The sequence below is a fragment of the Poecilia reticulata genome, linkage group LG7 (genome assembly GCF_000633615.1).
Source record: "Poecilia reticulata strain Guanapo linkage group LG7, Guppy_female_1.0+MT, whole genome shotgun sequence".
NCBI classification, from domain to species: domain Eukaryota; kingdom Metazoa; phylum Chordata; class Actinopteri; order Cyprinodontiformes; family Poeciliidae; genus Poecilia; species Poecilia reticulata.
In genome coordinates, this window is record NC_024337.1 from 5,693,092 (window position 1) to 5,710,030 (window position 16,939).

General features: G+C 35.5%; 1 protein-coding gene and 1 long non-coding RNA gene across 4 annotated transcripts in view; one reads left to right on the forward strand and one right to left on the reverse strand.

Moving 5' to 3' along the window:
• Positions 1-257: 257 nt before the first annotated feature.
• On the reverse strand, positions 258-2,654 carry LOC103467008 (uncharacterized). Its single transcript, XR_534019.1, has 2 exons — positions 2,510-2,654; positions 258-431 (listed from the first exon to the last, which is right to left on the reverse strand). It is a non-coding gene; the product is annotated as an uncharacterized LOC103467008 (long non-coding RNA).
• A 5,661-nt stretch (positions 2,655-8,315) lies between these two features.
• Positions 8,316-16,939, forward strand: part of cdk11b (cyclin dependent kinase 11B) — a 19,175-nt gene continuing 10,551 nt past the window's right edge. The window contains exons 1-16 of one of the 3 annotated variants that reach the window (XM_008413037.1): positions 8,316-8,354; positions 9,534-9,664; positions 10,020-10,159; positions 10,240-10,367; positions 10,482-10,629; positions 11,141-11,203; positions 12,062-12,198; positions 12,888-13,013; positions 13,102-13,200; positions 13,428-13,565; positions 13,647-13,721; positions 14,862-15,103; positions 16,096-16,186; positions 16,274-16,395; positions 16,479-16,584; positions 16,720-16,841. In XM_008413037.1, the coding sequence (XP_008411259.1) occupies positions 9,548-9,664; positions 10,020-10,159; positions 10,240-10,367; positions 10,482-10,629; positions 11,141-11,203; positions 12,062-12,198; positions 12,888-13,013; positions 13,102-13,200; positions 13,428-13,565; positions 13,647-13,721; positions 14,862-15,103; positions 16,096-16,186; positions 16,274-16,395; positions 16,479-16,584; positions 16,720-16,841 (1,854 nt within the window). In that variant the 5' untranslated portion in view covers positions 8,316-8,354; positions 9,534-9,547. Of the gene's footprint in view, positions 8,355-9,017; positions 9,665-10,019; positions 10,160-10,239; positions 10,368-10,481; positions 10,630-11,140; positions 11,204-12,061; positions 12,199-12,887; positions 13,014-13,101; positions 13,201-13,427; positions 13,566-13,646; positions 13,722-14,861; positions 15,104-16,095; positions 16,187-16,273; positions 16,396-16,478; positions 16,585-16,719; positions 16,842-16,939 lie in introns of those variants that run through there. The other 2 variants (XM_008413035.2, XM_008413036.2) reach the window with 2 other exon arrangements.

The following is a 16,939-nucleotide window of genomic DNA, read 5'->3' on the forward strand; positions in this document are numbered from 1 at the left end:
ATGACTTCAATGTTCAACTGAGTCCATTTTTTAATTACTTGGAAGGTGCATCTGAAAGCTGAAGGTAGTTTTTCTCCCCCAACAAGAATTTATTCAGTTGATGCAATCCAAAAAAAAAAAAAACTGCTTAGCAGAGAGAAAGCACAAAAATTTTATTGTTTTAAATATGGCTAAAAATACACCCCTGAATGACTCTGAAACACATTAACAAAAGATTCATTAAAATACAACACATTCTTTTTTTTAAACAAATAACACCATTCACACCTTTTTCCTCCCTGTTTTACGTCTTTAAAACTTGTTTTATGGCAGCCGCCCTTCCACCAGGACCATTTTTGATCAAGCTTTGGCAAACTGTGAACGGCTTGGTTGGTGGGCCAGGAACATCATTCAGGTCTTGAGTCGCTTCTTGGTTGGATGTTGTCCTATTTCTAAAAAGACAAGACAAGTGTTGGTTCTAAGTTCTGCTGTAAGGGGCAGAAATAAATTATTCTGAAAATAAATACTTATCAGCCATAACCACTAAATTAAAATTCAATCACTTCCTTGACCAAAATACATCCTGTCGGGAAGTTTGAAGAACTATTTCGAAACGTTACTTTCATAAAATAACTTCTTCTTAGAAGCGAAATATAAACAAATTGAGAAGCACAATGGAGTGCTGTACTCATGCCCAGATCTCTCTTGAAAAATGGATGTTAGTCTCAAACTGTGATTATGAAGTTGAATGTCACATCTAGTGACAAACACAAGTACAAGTATTCTGAGTTTTAGGTTTTCTGCAAACAAAAACTCCTTGCAGTTGTTGAAAAGTATAATAATAACATAATAACAATATAATAATAATAATAATAATAATAATAATAATAATAATAATAATAATAATAATAATAATAATGCATTTTATTTATCAGCATCTTTCAGGACACCTAAATGACACTTTACAAGATTTTGTTTTGGTGGAGAAACACCATAATCATGTGGCAAGATTGYTYWMARCTASAKMTSTAGYTKWRARCAATCAGCATCAACAAATTGTTATAAATCATGACTGGACATCACTAATTGAACATATTTCAATAATACAAAGTGCTGTTAAAGCTGTTCTTTCTGGTTCAGAGTGCATAATAATAATANGCATCTTTCAGGACACCTAAATGACACTTTACAAGATTTTGTTTTGGTGGAGAAACACCATAATCATGTGGCAAGATTGTTCTCAACTAGATCTGTAGCTTTAAGCAATCAGCATCAACAAATTGTTATAAATCATGACTGGACATCACTAATTGAACATATTTCAATAATACAAAGTGCTGTTAAAGCTGTTCTTTCTGGTTCAGAGTGCATAATAATAATACATTTTCATATACGGTGTGTTACTGTGAATGTACAGTAAAGGGGAGCRTAGCTTAAAGGTGGGGAAATCTGTGAAAACCAATTATCCAACAGTACCCTCACAAAGTGTTGTGACATAGGCTTGTTAATTTCAGCTAAATGTAGTAACTTAACTTAAATGGTAAATTCAACGAGTATTAGCCTAGCTTATCTGATTTCAAAATTCCTAACCTACATTAATTATCTTGACTTAATTTAAAACGTGGTGTAATAAAATTTGTTTGTAGCTTTGAGATGCAACTCCGTTGAAAATGCTCTTAATCTGCCTAACGTTATTTTGCCTTTCTCACACATGGCTTTGCATGTTAAAAACTAAGGGTCGCAAAAATGATTACCGGTATATTATTTTTTGTAATCAAACGCTGAACAAATAAAGTTACGATTGAAAAAAAAAAGTGAAGGAGCAGTTTGGTAACGCAAGCAGCTTCTACTCAGAGCTACTTGACAACATAAGGAGGTTACTCAACACTCTTTCCATGTCCAAGTATTGCGTAGACATTTCGCTAACTTTATTAAACATAAATTAATGACATAATTGTAACTTTTACAAATCCGATTTTTTTTCTGACTTTCTTTAAAAAAAAACTGTTTCACTCTTGTCTGACGAACAGAGCTTGTTTCTTGCCGTCTAAAATCTCTTAAGTTATTACTTCTAGGATTTCCTTGTTGAATTGAACAGAAGAGATAACGCAATAGAGTGTCACGTGTTTATTTACCCAAAATAAGCTGTCAAAATTTCAAAGCGGCTCTAGGCAACATAGCATTACGTTAGCTAGCATTAGCCTTAGCAGTTTCACCTAGCCGCGTTAGTTGATCATTCTTAGCTAAGAACGGCATATGTTTTATCCGGTTTAAACAATCATGCTAAGCAAGTCAGGCTGACACACTTAATTAAGTCTGATACAGAGCGAACTAAGTAGGTGACGATTATTACTCGACTAGCTAAGTTTTTTCGAGCTAGCATTAGCTGTAGCCACATTGTTGGCCCGTGGGAGTCACTGACACTTAGCAGCGATGAGATAACTTCTACAGGGAAACCCGTCCGAATTACGGAGGTCCTCAAAGCATAATAACACAAAACCACAATCATGCTCTGTGTTTAATKATTTACCCCACAATGGGCTGCTTCCTCCCGACTTTSGGTGAACCCCTCATCCATGTTTCATTTTTCTCAAACACGCCGTGGAGTTGGCTGAGCGGAGATCCTCTAACACCACCACCRCCTCCTCCTCCGACGTCTGAGAACTGTGACGTCACCATGGCGGAGTTCCCCACAGATACAGGAAGTGAAGTACAACTACACAAGTCCTCAATGATGGAWCAGGCTTGTTCCGCTCCTCCGTCAAAAAAACTTTTTAAAAATAACGTTTTTACATAATACATGCCTCCTACCACTAATACTCATATAGTAGTTCAAAGCATTTTTAAATAAATRCAACCTCATTAAATGCAACGTTTTACAAGCACTACAACAATATATGTTAATTATATGAATGCCTATCTATATGCTAATTCTTAACTACACGTATGAAGTAAAACTGTCCAAGTTGGAACAATAAGCATAAAGCCCCAGTGAAGTTAAAAATCCAAGAATGATTTCTAACTTCTATAGTCTGCTAGAAACCCGTCCGTCTAACCAACCCCAACTTGGTTGGTTAGARACCAAGTTGTCTTTGTTTGCATAAAATAGAGACATACGTTGGTGTTAGCTTGGGTTGCTGCAAATATTTTTTCCAGGTCACGAGTATAAAAACTGGAAAATGCGTTTCTTTTGTTCCTGATTTGCTACYGGAACATGGTTAAAGCAACACTTAAAYGTGGAAATGCTTTTCTTGAGCTGGGGAATTTATTGGGAAGACGCATACACAATCATTGAAGAAAACCTAGTTACTCAATCTTTATACTTCCGTCTGCAGTGGCAACCCCACCAAGGTGTTTGTTCTCTTTTTCAGCTCAGAGCCTTCATTGCTTCCGGTTATGTCTGGAATCATAAAACTTCTTATATAGGACTAAATAATTCATTAGAATTTTTCTGTCTAACATCCGGCTACTTTCAGAAGACSTCTTTTGTGTTTGTGTAATACAATTAACTTGGATCTATGAATAATTAATGCATTAAAATGATCATATACTTAAAACAGGTGCTGTATTTAGGACATTCAGCAAACAGCCCATTCTAAATTGAGTACTTAGGTAATTTGATAATGTCTCACCAGTCATATAAAGAACTGAGACTAGAGTGAATGTTCAGCTTCCAGCAGGAAAACAACTYTAAGTATTCAAAATACATTCATRTTTCTAGTCAAAGTGCAGAAACTAAATCCCATTAAAAATCTGTAGCAAGCTAGGGAATGTAATTAACTTTRAAGATCAGTCCATCCACTCTGACTCAGCTTGGTGTTTGTGSCAAGGAATAATATGCAATAATTTGAGACTCCAAAAAGCTTGCAGCTGTAAATCCAAAAAGAGAAAGATGACATAAAATAYTCTTWAAAACATGGATCAGTTTCCTCTCACTTTCTAATTATTTCCTGCTTTCTGCTTTATGTTGCTCTATGTATAACATTTCTACAAAATACATTGTAGAAATGTAAAAAAGGTGTATAAACACTTTGCAAGCAATGGGTTACCTAATTTATACGTACGTTTAAACTAAAACAACTTGAGTTATTTTAGTTTTTCTCTAAAATGTGAATCTAAAAGGAAGCACCTTTAGACTCACAAGCACATATAAATAATCTAGATATGTTTATGCACACATAAAGATTATTAAAATTATTTTTGCCTCAAAACAAATCCAAACATGTTTTTGTGGAGTGGACTATAATTTCAATATTAAGGTAATGGTCAACACAGAATACAATACCTGTTATTTTTTTCTTATTATTTTTGTTGTAAACCTTAGTGTAGGAGTCGGTTGTCACTCAGGGCTGTTCAACCTTTCTTATAGTTATTTGATCAGTAATCATAATTGTACATTCAAATCCTGAGTGATGATGGTTCTCCTGTACTGACATAATGATCACGTTGCTTGAGACCTTTAACCAGCTAAAGTTTAAAGGTCAAGCAGTGTATCTGTTGTTGCAGATGAATCTAATCTCATCTCCTTAATTTCCACACTGAAGCAAAAGTCTAATCCACAAAGAATCAATGGCCAGATTAAAAATGGCTGCCAGATTGGAAAATCTAAAAATGTACAAATAGAGGAAACAGTTGGCAAATGTATTTTATTTCATTGCACTTTGGGAAGTSTTTTGTTGTGTTTTGTTTCATGAACACAATAAACAGAACACAATGCAGTGTTTAACATCTGTTGACACTACATGTTAAAATGCAGCCACACTTCACCACACTACCCCTTTATTCTCAAAATCATATCAGTAGTTTTTTATTTGAACTTTAACTGCACTTTACTGCAAGTAAAGCGTCAAAAGTGCATCATGCTAAATCCAAGAAATGCATTCGTACAATAGGGACTACATTTCAATCAAAAATATTTTCTGTAATTTTCTTAATTTTCTAATTTCTTGAAAAAAATTATTATTCTGTATTCTGCAGACAGGGTTAGGTCAATGTACAATTTCACAAAATTTCAAACACACTCTTTACTATGGGCACCGATGAACATAGTATCCTGTCACATAACCAATGACGTAAATCACCACCAGTGCAGCTAACGCTCCAACAGCCTTCAGTGCGATCCCGGTGTATCCAGTGCACACTCTGTTGTAGAGCCTGTGAAGTAGACCAACCATACAGTTACTAAACATAATTATTTAAAAATGAATCAGAATCTGAAAATACCGTTAAGATGGACAAAATCTGTTATCTGCTCAAGCTCGTCRTCYTCCTTGMTTCCTTGTCTGGGTTTATGAACCATAAAGATTCTAATATAGAGCTAAATAATTAATTTGAATATTTATGTCTAGCTTCCGACTATTTTCAGAGGACTGTTTTTGTGTTTGTGTAATACAATTAACTTGTATCTTTGAATAATTCATGCATTAAATTGAACATAAACTTAAACTAGATGCAGTATTTAGGTAATTTAGCAAACAATCCACTCTAAATTGAGCATTTAGGTAGTTTGATACCATYAACCTGTCACATAAACACAGTAAAGAGTATACATTTGTGCCGCTACAGATCTTTCCTGTCTGTGCTTGAAAGTTTCAGATCTTCATTTCAGACAAAGATCACCAAGGTAAATACGAAATGTAACTTTCAAATTAATTCATTTATGGCTATTATGATTCTTATTATGATTCTTATTTGTTTTATAATGTTATCTGACTCAACCTGGTCATATCTAAGAAAAAAAAAAACTGATCAACTAGATTTGTAGGAAATCTGAGTAAATTCCTGCATTTACACCCAAGACCGTATCATGTTTGTGAAAAAAACCTCTGGATGATACCCAAGGCTTCCTAWAAGGTGGACGAGATAAAAAAAAGAAAAATCTTTTAGGAAGATGTCAGTCTTGTTACACCCAGAATAATACAGCATTAAAAAAAACCCACACACACACAAAAAAAACCCACACAAAAATGCCAGTCAAACATTGTTCTTGTGCTTTTTTTAAGCTGCTTGGATGCGTTATAGTTTGGATGAATTGGAAATAAGGATGGACATTTATCTTCTCATTTGTTATTTATCACAATAAATTTCTTGGTATGATATGAATTCTGACTTATTGCAGTTGCAATAAATTCCAATGAAAAATATTTATATTTATTTTCTAGTTTATTTGCTGTTTGTTTAATGAAATAAGTAACAATAAATATTGATTAATATATTTGAATTAAATTCTGCTGCTGTATGCAAATGATACAAATCACACTTCTTTTTGTGACTAGTGTCCTAATTGAGCGTATTACAAATTCATATGTTTTCCAGAGCAGTATTTGTGCTTTTGAGGCTGTGATTGATGAGTCATGCTGTCACAGCCTTACAGTTATCTAGCAGAGAAGTAATAAATAGGTTTTATTATCATTTAATCATTATCACAATGTTACCATAAAATATTGTGATAAAACAATATTTTATCACACTCAAGTTCAAGTCATTGAAACTGGGTCAAAACCTTTACACAGCGATATGAAAGATTAGAGTTAAGGTTCTGTCGATTTTACTCGACCTTGTCATTTGCAAAATATTTTTACTATAAAATCTTGAGGGGAAGTAGATTGTACAACTGGCAGTTGACTGATATTTTATTCAAATGTTCMTAGGTATTTAATTTCCACCTTGGTGGATATTGAAGCTTTTGTATTAAAAGTCCAGCAGAGCTACTAGCTGAAAGATTTTCCAGCTGTAAATGATCAACTAATTYATGCTCCCAGTCCTCGTCCCAGCACTTCCCTGGATTAGGTTTTTTTTCTTCTCAGTTATAGATATCATGCTGGAAATAGTTTTTTAGTTAGTGTTTCACATATCAACTTCACTTATTTTACAGATAGACATGTCACACAGGACTGTAGATAAAACAAGTAAAAAACAGCATTAAAAATCGGTATATATATATATATATATATATATATATATATATATACAATGATAATAATAACAATAATAATGTCAGATTAACAAGTGGAAGCCTTTCTGCATTTAAAATAAAACAAAGACTTTTTTCTCACAAGTAAAAAAAAAAAACAGCATTACTCGAAGAAGACCCTTAAAAAAAGTCTGGAGAACTTTCCAAGGTTGTAAAATTGTGAAACCATTTACATAAATGTATTATGAAAACAAGGTTAAAGTATTTCCTCACTGTTGTGTCTCCCCGTCTAAAGAACCAAGCAGTTTAGCTGATTACTCAACAGTGTGAGAAAACGATTTCCCTAGATTTTTGGGATTCATCTTCATCTCACCTCCTTGTAGTAGACTCTGAAGCTTCTACGTTCATGTTGATGTTGCTCTCATTCCAGCGGTCATAATGCACGCTGCTCTCCCCGCTGGGTTCCATTGGAAGTGTCTTCTTCTATTATTAGAGGTTTATGTGTAGTTATTCCCTGCTCACTGCCAGTCTAGATACAGAAGTACAGTATGTTACATGCAAGTCAATGTTTGCAGTAGCAAGGAAATTAATCTGATTTAAAATGAGGTTTTATATCTGTAAGGTTGGCTGATTACTTTGATGAGTAAAAAAGGAACCTCAGATAGAGTCTTACCTTTAAAACTAATGTTAAACAATAACTGTCAGTTTTAAGAAACAGGAAAAAATATGTCTTTCTTACCTGTGGCTGACAACAAGCTTGGAAAGTCTTCTTTCAAATCTTTAAAAAGAAAGCACTGCCTCGGTCTCAGAGTCAGACTTTGGCCAAAGTTCACTGAGGCATCCTGTTATAAATCAATGAGCTGTTCTCGTYCTTCTTCTTAACATTATATACAATACTTTCCCAGTGATAAACCCAGTTTAGTTCTTGCCATTTCTCCATACCTGAGCAGATATGAAAAAATGCAAACCATGAAAAAATGGCAGTAAATATATYCCTGACAGCTCACCTTGCATATATGCTATTCATTTTATAAACAACAAAAACATTTCTTATCTGTGATACAGGATGTGAAGCATAACAGCAGCCAAGGATCATTTTTATATAAAATTAAAAGATTGAAAGTAGAGAAAGACTTTAATGTTTTGCCTTATGGTTTTATGAACAGATTATAAGGTTTTCACATTATTAATTATTAATAGTTAGTTAATAGTTAGTTATGAATAGTGTATAGGAGCAAATGTAAACTGTATTCCAGTTTATATTTTTAGTATGAYGTGATATAATATAACATAAGGGGCAGTGACACTGTTTACTTTTTAAATAGAACAAAAGATTTCTTGAATTTCGTAAATTTTCGTCCAATTAGATGTGCTAATTAATTATTAACAGGAAGGTTTTGTTTCACACCGGAAGCAGTGTGAACGTGTGTGACACGTTTAAACTTCCGCTGCGCATCTTCAGGTGTGTTTGGGTATTTTATTTTCTCAGCGATTATTTTAACCAAGCTCTGCATTCACGCCTTGATTTTAAGATATCAAAACTGCTACACACACGCCAGTTAAAATGTATAAAAACTGTGATATTTATTTCTTTGTAAAATATATTTTTTTAGCTGCAGAATTTATTTAGCAACGGTCTCACATGCTAGCTTACGCTAAAGTTTGCTAATGCTAGCACCGTGGTAGCATTCCTGTCAAACATAAAACTGAAAATAGCTTTTGAAAGTTTAACATGCTGCTATGTTACTCTTTGAAATTTGGGAGTTTATACGTGGTTTCCAGCTTATTAAATTCGTCATTGAGTTTAAGGTTTTAAGCTATTTTACTGACTTAGCTTTTTAACCCTGCTTATAACACGGCTATCGCAATGTTAACTAGCGCTGTAACGTGGAAACGAGAAACCTGACTTAAAATTGTACAGCATATTGAGTCCATATGCTGCTTAGGTATGAAACAGCACTGTATATTATTAGTGTTTTGTGTACCTACACGCTGAGTGCTATTTTAGCAGGAGAATACAAYTCAAAAAGGTTGCAGTAACGTCACACATGAATCATTGTAACACCCTAACAAAGGCAGTACTGTATTATTATTATTTATTTTATTTATTTATTTTTTTTACAAAGTTGCGCTCGTGTGGTTTTACTGCGGCGGAAATAATTTCTTGAACTAAAAAAMMCCCCTAAAAACTTTATTTAGGTGCAGCATATACTTTAATTCTCACATCAGTTCACTTTCATCTCTGCTAGATTCACAGCTTACTTGATTCTTCCTATTCGATGTTGTAATGCGCCTCTATTTTGTTGCATAAAATGCTGCAGAGATAACTTCTTAAAGTAGCTTTAGTGCTTCTAGCATGTTTTTAAAACACGTGTTTCTCAGGAGTTTGAAACTGACCTACTACTGTTAGTCGTATTTAAATGACAAGACTGTGGTACTTGTGCTAATTAAACTTAAAATCTCTGATTCTGCAGCTCTACTGCTCATATGCATGGGCGTTTCCAGCCAAATCCGAGTGGCGGGACCAATCTGGACACCTTAAATAGAGTTTTCAGGCTTGTGTTTACTAATGTGAGAGAAATCTGTAACACCTGTGCTGTGATAAATCTTTGTGTACGTCTGTGTTTGTCATATGAATCAGGTGGTGGATTGTGGATGCTGATGGGGGACGAAAAGGAGACCTGGAAAGTAAAAACTCTTGACGAAATCTTGCAGGAAAAAAAACGTCGACGAGAATTAGAAGAGAAAACTGTTATTAAGCGCCAGAAAAATGTAAAGTGCCTTTAAGGAAAAACATAAATATTGTAGCCATGTAAAACATGCATGCTTATGAAAATGTGAGCATTATTCTTAAAAGGTTCCTGATAATGTTAATAAATTAATTTATAATTTCATTTTCAGAGGTATTTTTAATTGGTCATTTTTTCTTTGTCAAATCAGCATTTATTGTTTTTTCTTTCTGAAAAATTGTAACACAAAATCCCCCAAAAAACTAACTGAGTTTTGTAGGTGCATTTTAGATATCTTGTTTCTGATTTGAGCTTGTTCTAGTAATTAGTTGTTGTCATTTGATATTGATAAGGTTTTGGATTTCAGGCACTAATAAATGTCGCCTTGTTTTACGCAGTTCTCACAGGGCGTTGTTCCACAGACGAATGATCGGGAACCGAAGCGAGACACTCCGGAGGAAGGAGAACTACGAGATCAAAAAATGGAAATAACAATTCGTAATTCCCCGTACGTACGGGAGGACTCAACAGAGGACAGGTACATTATATCATGATACAAATGTGTTGGTATCGGTTATTAGTCAAATCTAAACAGTGTTTGTGTTATATTTCTGGTAGAGGAGAGGAAGACGAGTCACTAGCGATCAAGCCCCCGCAGCAGGTTGCGAGGAAGGACAAAACGCATCACAGAAAGGAGGAGAAGAGAAAGGATAAAAGACGTCACCGCAGTCACTCTGCTGAAGGCAGTGAGATGTTTGATCGATTACGCAGACAGAATTGTGATTGACGGAGCGTCTTACCAAAATTTAGATCATTTCCTTTGCTTTTTTTTTTTTTCCTTCTGTTGATTACGATTAAAGCTGGAGTTAAACACGTACGAGTCAAAGACAAAGAAAAGGAGCGAGACAGCGATCGCCGGAAGCGGCGATGGGAGGAAGACAAAGCACGCAGAGACTGGGAGAGGCAGAAACGAAGGGAGCAAGCCAGAGCTCATTCTCGCAGAGAGAGGTGAGCGTTAATGTTAGTTATCAATTTATTTCATGGTAGTAAAGCCTATATGGTTTTAAATGTAACCACTCCAGCATCTATGGATGTAATGGATTTTACAAATGTAATTCAATTTTCTTTTTGATAATATGTTAAACTTTGGGGTGGGCGATATGACAATATTACATCTTGAACAACTACAACCTGTTGAGGATGTACCAAAGCAGAGATCTGGTGGGCTCATAGGACACAGGTCCTGCAGGTCCTGTCCTGCTTTGGCTCAGATACATCAGTTTCTGTTTTGTCTGTTTCCTTCAGCTTCATAAATGAACTTTTATGCAGCAGGAATGAAATGACTACTGGTTTTTCATGTGCACCATGGTACCCGTTTGATATCCGAATAGTCAGTTTTAACAGTTTGAAAGTAAAATTACCTTTAAAGCCATATTCAGGTACGGTGCTACTAAAGACTCAGGTGTTTCTGATTGTCCACCAAATGCAATTGAAGCTATTTTGTCCTCATTACACACAGAAGAAAACTCCAAGAACACTCCCCTCCTCCAGCTGTTCCTAGGTGTCTAGCGGCTAATGCTAAGTAAGTAAACATTTAGGTGGTTGTTTGCTAGCTCCTCAGTGGTCTGGTTAGTCTGTTGAACTTGTTGATTTGTGAGGTTTTGTGAACAACATGCTTCTAGACAGTTAAAACAATTACAGCAGGGTTTAGATCTAATTTCATACAGTGTCACTGCAGCAGACCTTAACAGTAACTTAAAATATCATGTTTACAACTAATTAAAAAGACTTAGATTGTTGTTTGGGTTGAAACATTGTGTTTTATTTTGATAAACCAAAAACATGTGAGTGGGTTGGTGAGAGAGTGATCAACTAGGAAGAATATGAAAATTCTACTTCTAATAATAATAATAATAATAAATGTAACATTTATAATTAAGTTGAATAATATCTGTGATAAATATACATCATGATCAAAATGCAGGCTATTAGTAGTAGATATTAGATATTAAGTAGTAAGAGTGCACCTTACCTGAGTACTGGTGTTGTTTTACATTTTAAGTTCAAAGAAATTGTCTTGAATTTGGCAAAACCATTTAAGACAAGGTGTAAATATGCCAGTGTACAAATTAAATATCAGTTGTGTTTGTTACAACTTATGAAAATTACGCAAATTAACAAAATCTCTACCAAAGTGCTCCATTAGGCCTTTATCTAAACAGCTGTGCTTTTATGTCTTGAAATTGTAATAAAAATCAGGATTTGTTAGGCAAATATTTTTGCCATATTGCCCATCCTTAAGTTTTGCTGTAGTTGTGCATTTATTCCATAAAAGCATCTAAACCAGAAACACAAAATATTTGGATGATGTGGCTGAGATTCTTAATGTTTTTTTGCTGGTGTAAACGATCTGCTTCTTGTTTGATGTTTTTGACCACAGAGACCGTCTGGAGCAGCAGGAGCGCCAGCGCGAACGAGACCGGAAGATTCGCGAGCAGCAGAAAGAGCAACGGGAATTTAAAGAGAGAGAGCGAAGGGTGGACGATCGACACAAAGAGAGAGGGAGTCGACGAGAAAGTTAGTCTTTACAAAAGATGCATTTTTTATGTTCTTCCCTGCTTATTGAATGATGTCCTGTCTTCAGTGGAGTGACATCATACACAGTAAATCAGAAGCTTACATATACCAAAAAAAAAGACACACGCAGCTTTTGGTTTCTTTTGAAGTTAAATCAGACCAAACGTCTCCTGTTTATGTCAGTCAGAATTACAGAAATTATTTCTTTTTGCTACAAACCACAATATTGAGAGAAATAATACATTACTAATGTTACAATTACATTCAACAATGTTTAATTGCTTATACATTGATATGATTTGACAGTTCTACTCCCGATGAGTTACACTAAATACATTTGTCATCAGTGAGTGTCGTGACAGATTTTTTAATCTGTGATTCAACTTTGGCCTGTCAACGCAATGATTTCCTCTTTTTATCTGCTCTTGTGACTGACTGCATTGAACATCAAATTTGATGCATTTCTGGTCTGAAAAGTCAATTATTTATATTGGAGTCAAAAGTGATATAACAGGCTCACTGACAGTGTTTCCGATCAAGTTGACAATTCTCAGCTTTAGGTCCACAGCCCGTTTATTTGTCCATCTCTATCAACAAAAAGAACTTATCAGTTTCAAAGGATGTCATTATACAACCCTGTAAATTCACAAAGCTGTCTTTTATTCCCTCTCATTCGCTCTCATTCACAGTACCGTCTCTCCATCGCATGCTACCCGATGAGTACGACGACAAGTCAAAACAAGCTCAACGCAGTCGCAGTCCGACTCGCGGTTCCCGGGACCGGTCTGAGCACAGCGAGCCACGGAAAATTCCAGGTGAGGGTTTAATGTAAAACCTGTGTCGCCCTTCAGAACATTTCCATGTCAGCTGTTGTTATAGTAATTTATTTTTTAAATTATTCAGCATCTAAAGAGGAGAGGTCAGATGTTCAAGACCTGCTTGCAGACCTCCAAGACATTAGTGATGTTGAAAGGAAGACCAGCACGGCAGAATCCTCCATTGGTAACGCGGAGCTGCACTTATCAATGACCATATAGGTTTAAACTCATGTTGACTAGTGTTGCAACCCAGATACTTTTGGAGGAAATTCCATTTTTATCCCTTTTACAGTTATAGAAATTTAGATTAGCTGCATTGTGCCTGTTTCTACACTATAAGTTGATTATTTTTACCTTCCCAGCTTCATTGATTTTCTTTCTCCACAGTCAAATTCTCTCTGTCTTGCTTAGCATCAGGGTCGGGATCTGAGGAGGAGGATGAAGAGGAAGGAGAGGATCAGTCCAGCAGCCAGAGTGAGGGGGAGGAGGAGGAGGAAGAAGACGAAGGGGAGTCTGTTTCAGTGTCGGGACGGTCTGAGCAGAGCGCAGGTAAAATGTGTTGTTCTTCTGTTTCTAAATGTCGCTCAAGCCTAATAATAATAATAAAAACACGCCTTTTTCCCCATTTAGAGGATGTGAGTGAGGAAGAGCAGTCAGATGAAGACGTTGAGGAAGAGAGGGAAAATGGAAAGCACATACCTGCAGGTTGGTGAGCTGCCGGACACTTGTTTTTTGTGAAATTAACAGGATTTATAGTGAAATGAAAACATTTTTCTTATTTCTCAAATGCTGGCCATCTTCAGCTGACAGCTCCTTTACTGTTTCTTTTCAAGTGCTTCTAGCTATTAAGTCCATTTCTTTGTAATTGATTAAGAGAAGACATTTCTAATACAGTCTTATTCTTCATTAAAATGCTGGAGATGCCGTAAAATAAAACTCAACGTTTCTTCAGTTTTCAGCTGAATTTACTCACCAATGAGGTTCTGGATTTGTCCTGTGTATTTTTTTTGAAACACTTTGTTCCGACTGTTCAGTTTCTGCCGGATATCTGTATAGCCATCACTCCTATTGGTTTATAATTTGTTCCTAAAGATTTATCTGAACTTTATTTTTTGTTCATCATGTTCATATTTGTCTTCTCAATGTGGTTGCAGTTAATCTTGTGCAGACAAACCTTACAGAAGTTTGTAAATTTGTAAATTTAATGCGTTTCTTGCGTCATAAAATGTCCTGATTTGTTTTTTGGCTCCTTTCTGCGAGATTCAATATTTTAGTCCTAAATCTCTTGAAAAACAATTAACTTTATCAGCAGAATAATAATCTTCATAGCCGATGCTACATTTTTGCAAGCTGTGCAGCAAAAAGTAGAAGATAATTGATAAAAATTAGCGGCGTGCTTTGCTCAAACTCAAGCTTATTATTAGCACTTTAACAGCAGAGATTAGGAGTTGAGTTTCAGAACTGATTGTTGGTCCAATCATTTTAAAATGCCACAGTATGCTTGATATGTCAGATCAATGTTTGAAAGTGTGCCATGAAATTTAAATATTAAATTAAAATTTTTAAACAAAATAAAAGAATAAGCATACATACACAAAGTGATATTCTTTTGCTTGTTGTACAGAACAGAAATAACAGTTTTATTGATTTATTATATTGTTGATTTTAATACAATCAGTATTAAAATCAACTTTGTTAGATTGGACTTTAATAGTATCTGCCATAAAAAAGAACAAAAACAAATCCAGCTACAGAATCACAACATTGATCATCTAGTTTCTGAATTCATGTCCCTCATCAAACAAACTCAAATAATTTTAACTGACTTCACTCTTGCTGTCGCAGTTCCAGAGTCCCGTTTTGACCACGACTCTGAGGAGACCGGCGAGGAGGAGGAGGAGGAGGAGGAAGAGGACGACGACGAGGAGGACGACGACGAAGAGGAAGGTAGAGAGGGTGACCCCACCCCTCAGTCCCAAACTCACTCCCGTTCGCCCACCCCCGAGGAGAACTACATTCCAGAGTCCCCTCCAGTTTCACCTGTGGAGCTGAAGAAGGAGCTTCCCAAATATCTGCCGGCTTTGCAGGTAAGCGTTCGAATAAGTTGCATGTTGTTTACATTTGGAAATTTCGAGCATGTGCACAACGGTAAAGGGCAAAAAGACGATTCTTTTACTTGCCATCCATAATCTCTATGCCTAGGTAAAACAATTCTGTTCACTAAATAAAACCTGGAGATGTAGGTGTTGTTAAGTTAGTACAATGCACCACAACCAATGGAAAAATCGTTGAATAACTCAAAACCGCTTGTGTTCTTTTTTCTAACTCTGTGTGTGCTACACTACACACACACTCGTTGCCATGGCAACTGGCTGAAAACGGCTCCAACAGTGTGTCAGGATTAGGACTGTTGTAAACAATTATTTTTAGTAATCGAGTATTCTATTGATTATTCTGACAACTAATCAAATAATGAAATATAAAATTTTGTCAAATAAATTATTGTTAAATATTGCCATAACAGCAGTATTACTATCAGATATCGACATCTGCACCAATTACTTATACAGTTTAGAAAATTAGCCTGTAACAATAATAGCCCACTTTTTAAAGTGCCTATTGAAGGTTGTTTTAAATGTTTGTAAAATATTTGTGATATATATTTAAAAACATATGTGATTTTGATTAAATGGAACCACTACAATTGTGAAATTGTGTTTTTTCCCACATTAGTGGAGTATTGAAATGTTTTTTTTATTTGTTTGTTTCAGTTTCATTTTACATCGTTTCCCTCCCAACAGCCTCTCGATTATATTCACATAGGTTTCGGTTTTGTGAGTTAAGGAAATTCTGTCAATAAAAGTCTTAGCTCTTTATTCAAACAGATTTAATAAGCACTTAAATTTAGCCTTTCATCAGAAGAAATGATTGTGTCATGATGACAGACTGTTTAGTCTCCCTTCAAACACACTACTAACCACAAGGTGATGCTTTAGAGAGAAAAAAAAGCATCCTCACCTTAAGTTAAACCTCTAATGACATTCAAAAATGTGATTATTCGGAATGAAATTTGTTTTAGGGTTGCCGCAGCGTTGAAGAGTTTCAGTGTCTGAACCGGATAGAGGAGGGAACCTACGGAGTGGTGTACAGAGCCAAGGACAAGAAGACCGGTATGTACATAGACTCCTGTTTATGTTTTGATTTTGTGTTTTTTTTTTATGTGGTTTTTCTATATAAATGCCGTTTTATATTTGCAGATGAGATTGTTGCCTTAAAAAGGTTGAAGATGGAGAAGGAGAAGGAAGGTTTTCCCATCACGTCTTTAAGAGAGATTAACACTATTCTGAAAGCTCAACATCCAAATATCGTTACAGTCAGGGTGAGACAACTTGACAATATGTTTGGGTGAATAACATTTGCTGTTTGTTTTTTGACCTATTTGTTTCTTTTTTGCATTGTCAGGAAATTGTTGTTGGAAGCAATATGGATAAGATCTATATCGTAATGAACTATGTAGAGCATGACCTGAAAAGTCTGATGGAAACCATGAAGCAGCCTTTCTTGCCTGGTATTGTGGCATAATTTATTTATTCTTTTCTTCTTGTAAAAATAGTGAAAAATTCAGTCTGACATTTTTGTGATGTATAAAGGTTATTAACTAGCAGGCAGTTATTAGAAGCTCATGCAAGGCTTTTTCTTTTAGGAGAAATAAAGACTCTAATGCTCCAACTCCTTCGAGGAGTCCGACATCTCCATGACAACTGGATTCTTCATCGGGATCTGAAAACGTCTAATCTGCTGCTGAGCCACAAGGGAATCCTCAAGGTAAGCTGACCCAGAAACTGTAAGCTAAAGTACGTTTGTGTGTGTGTGTGTGTGTGTGTGTGTGTGTGTGTGTGTGTGTGTGTGTGTGTGTGTGTGTG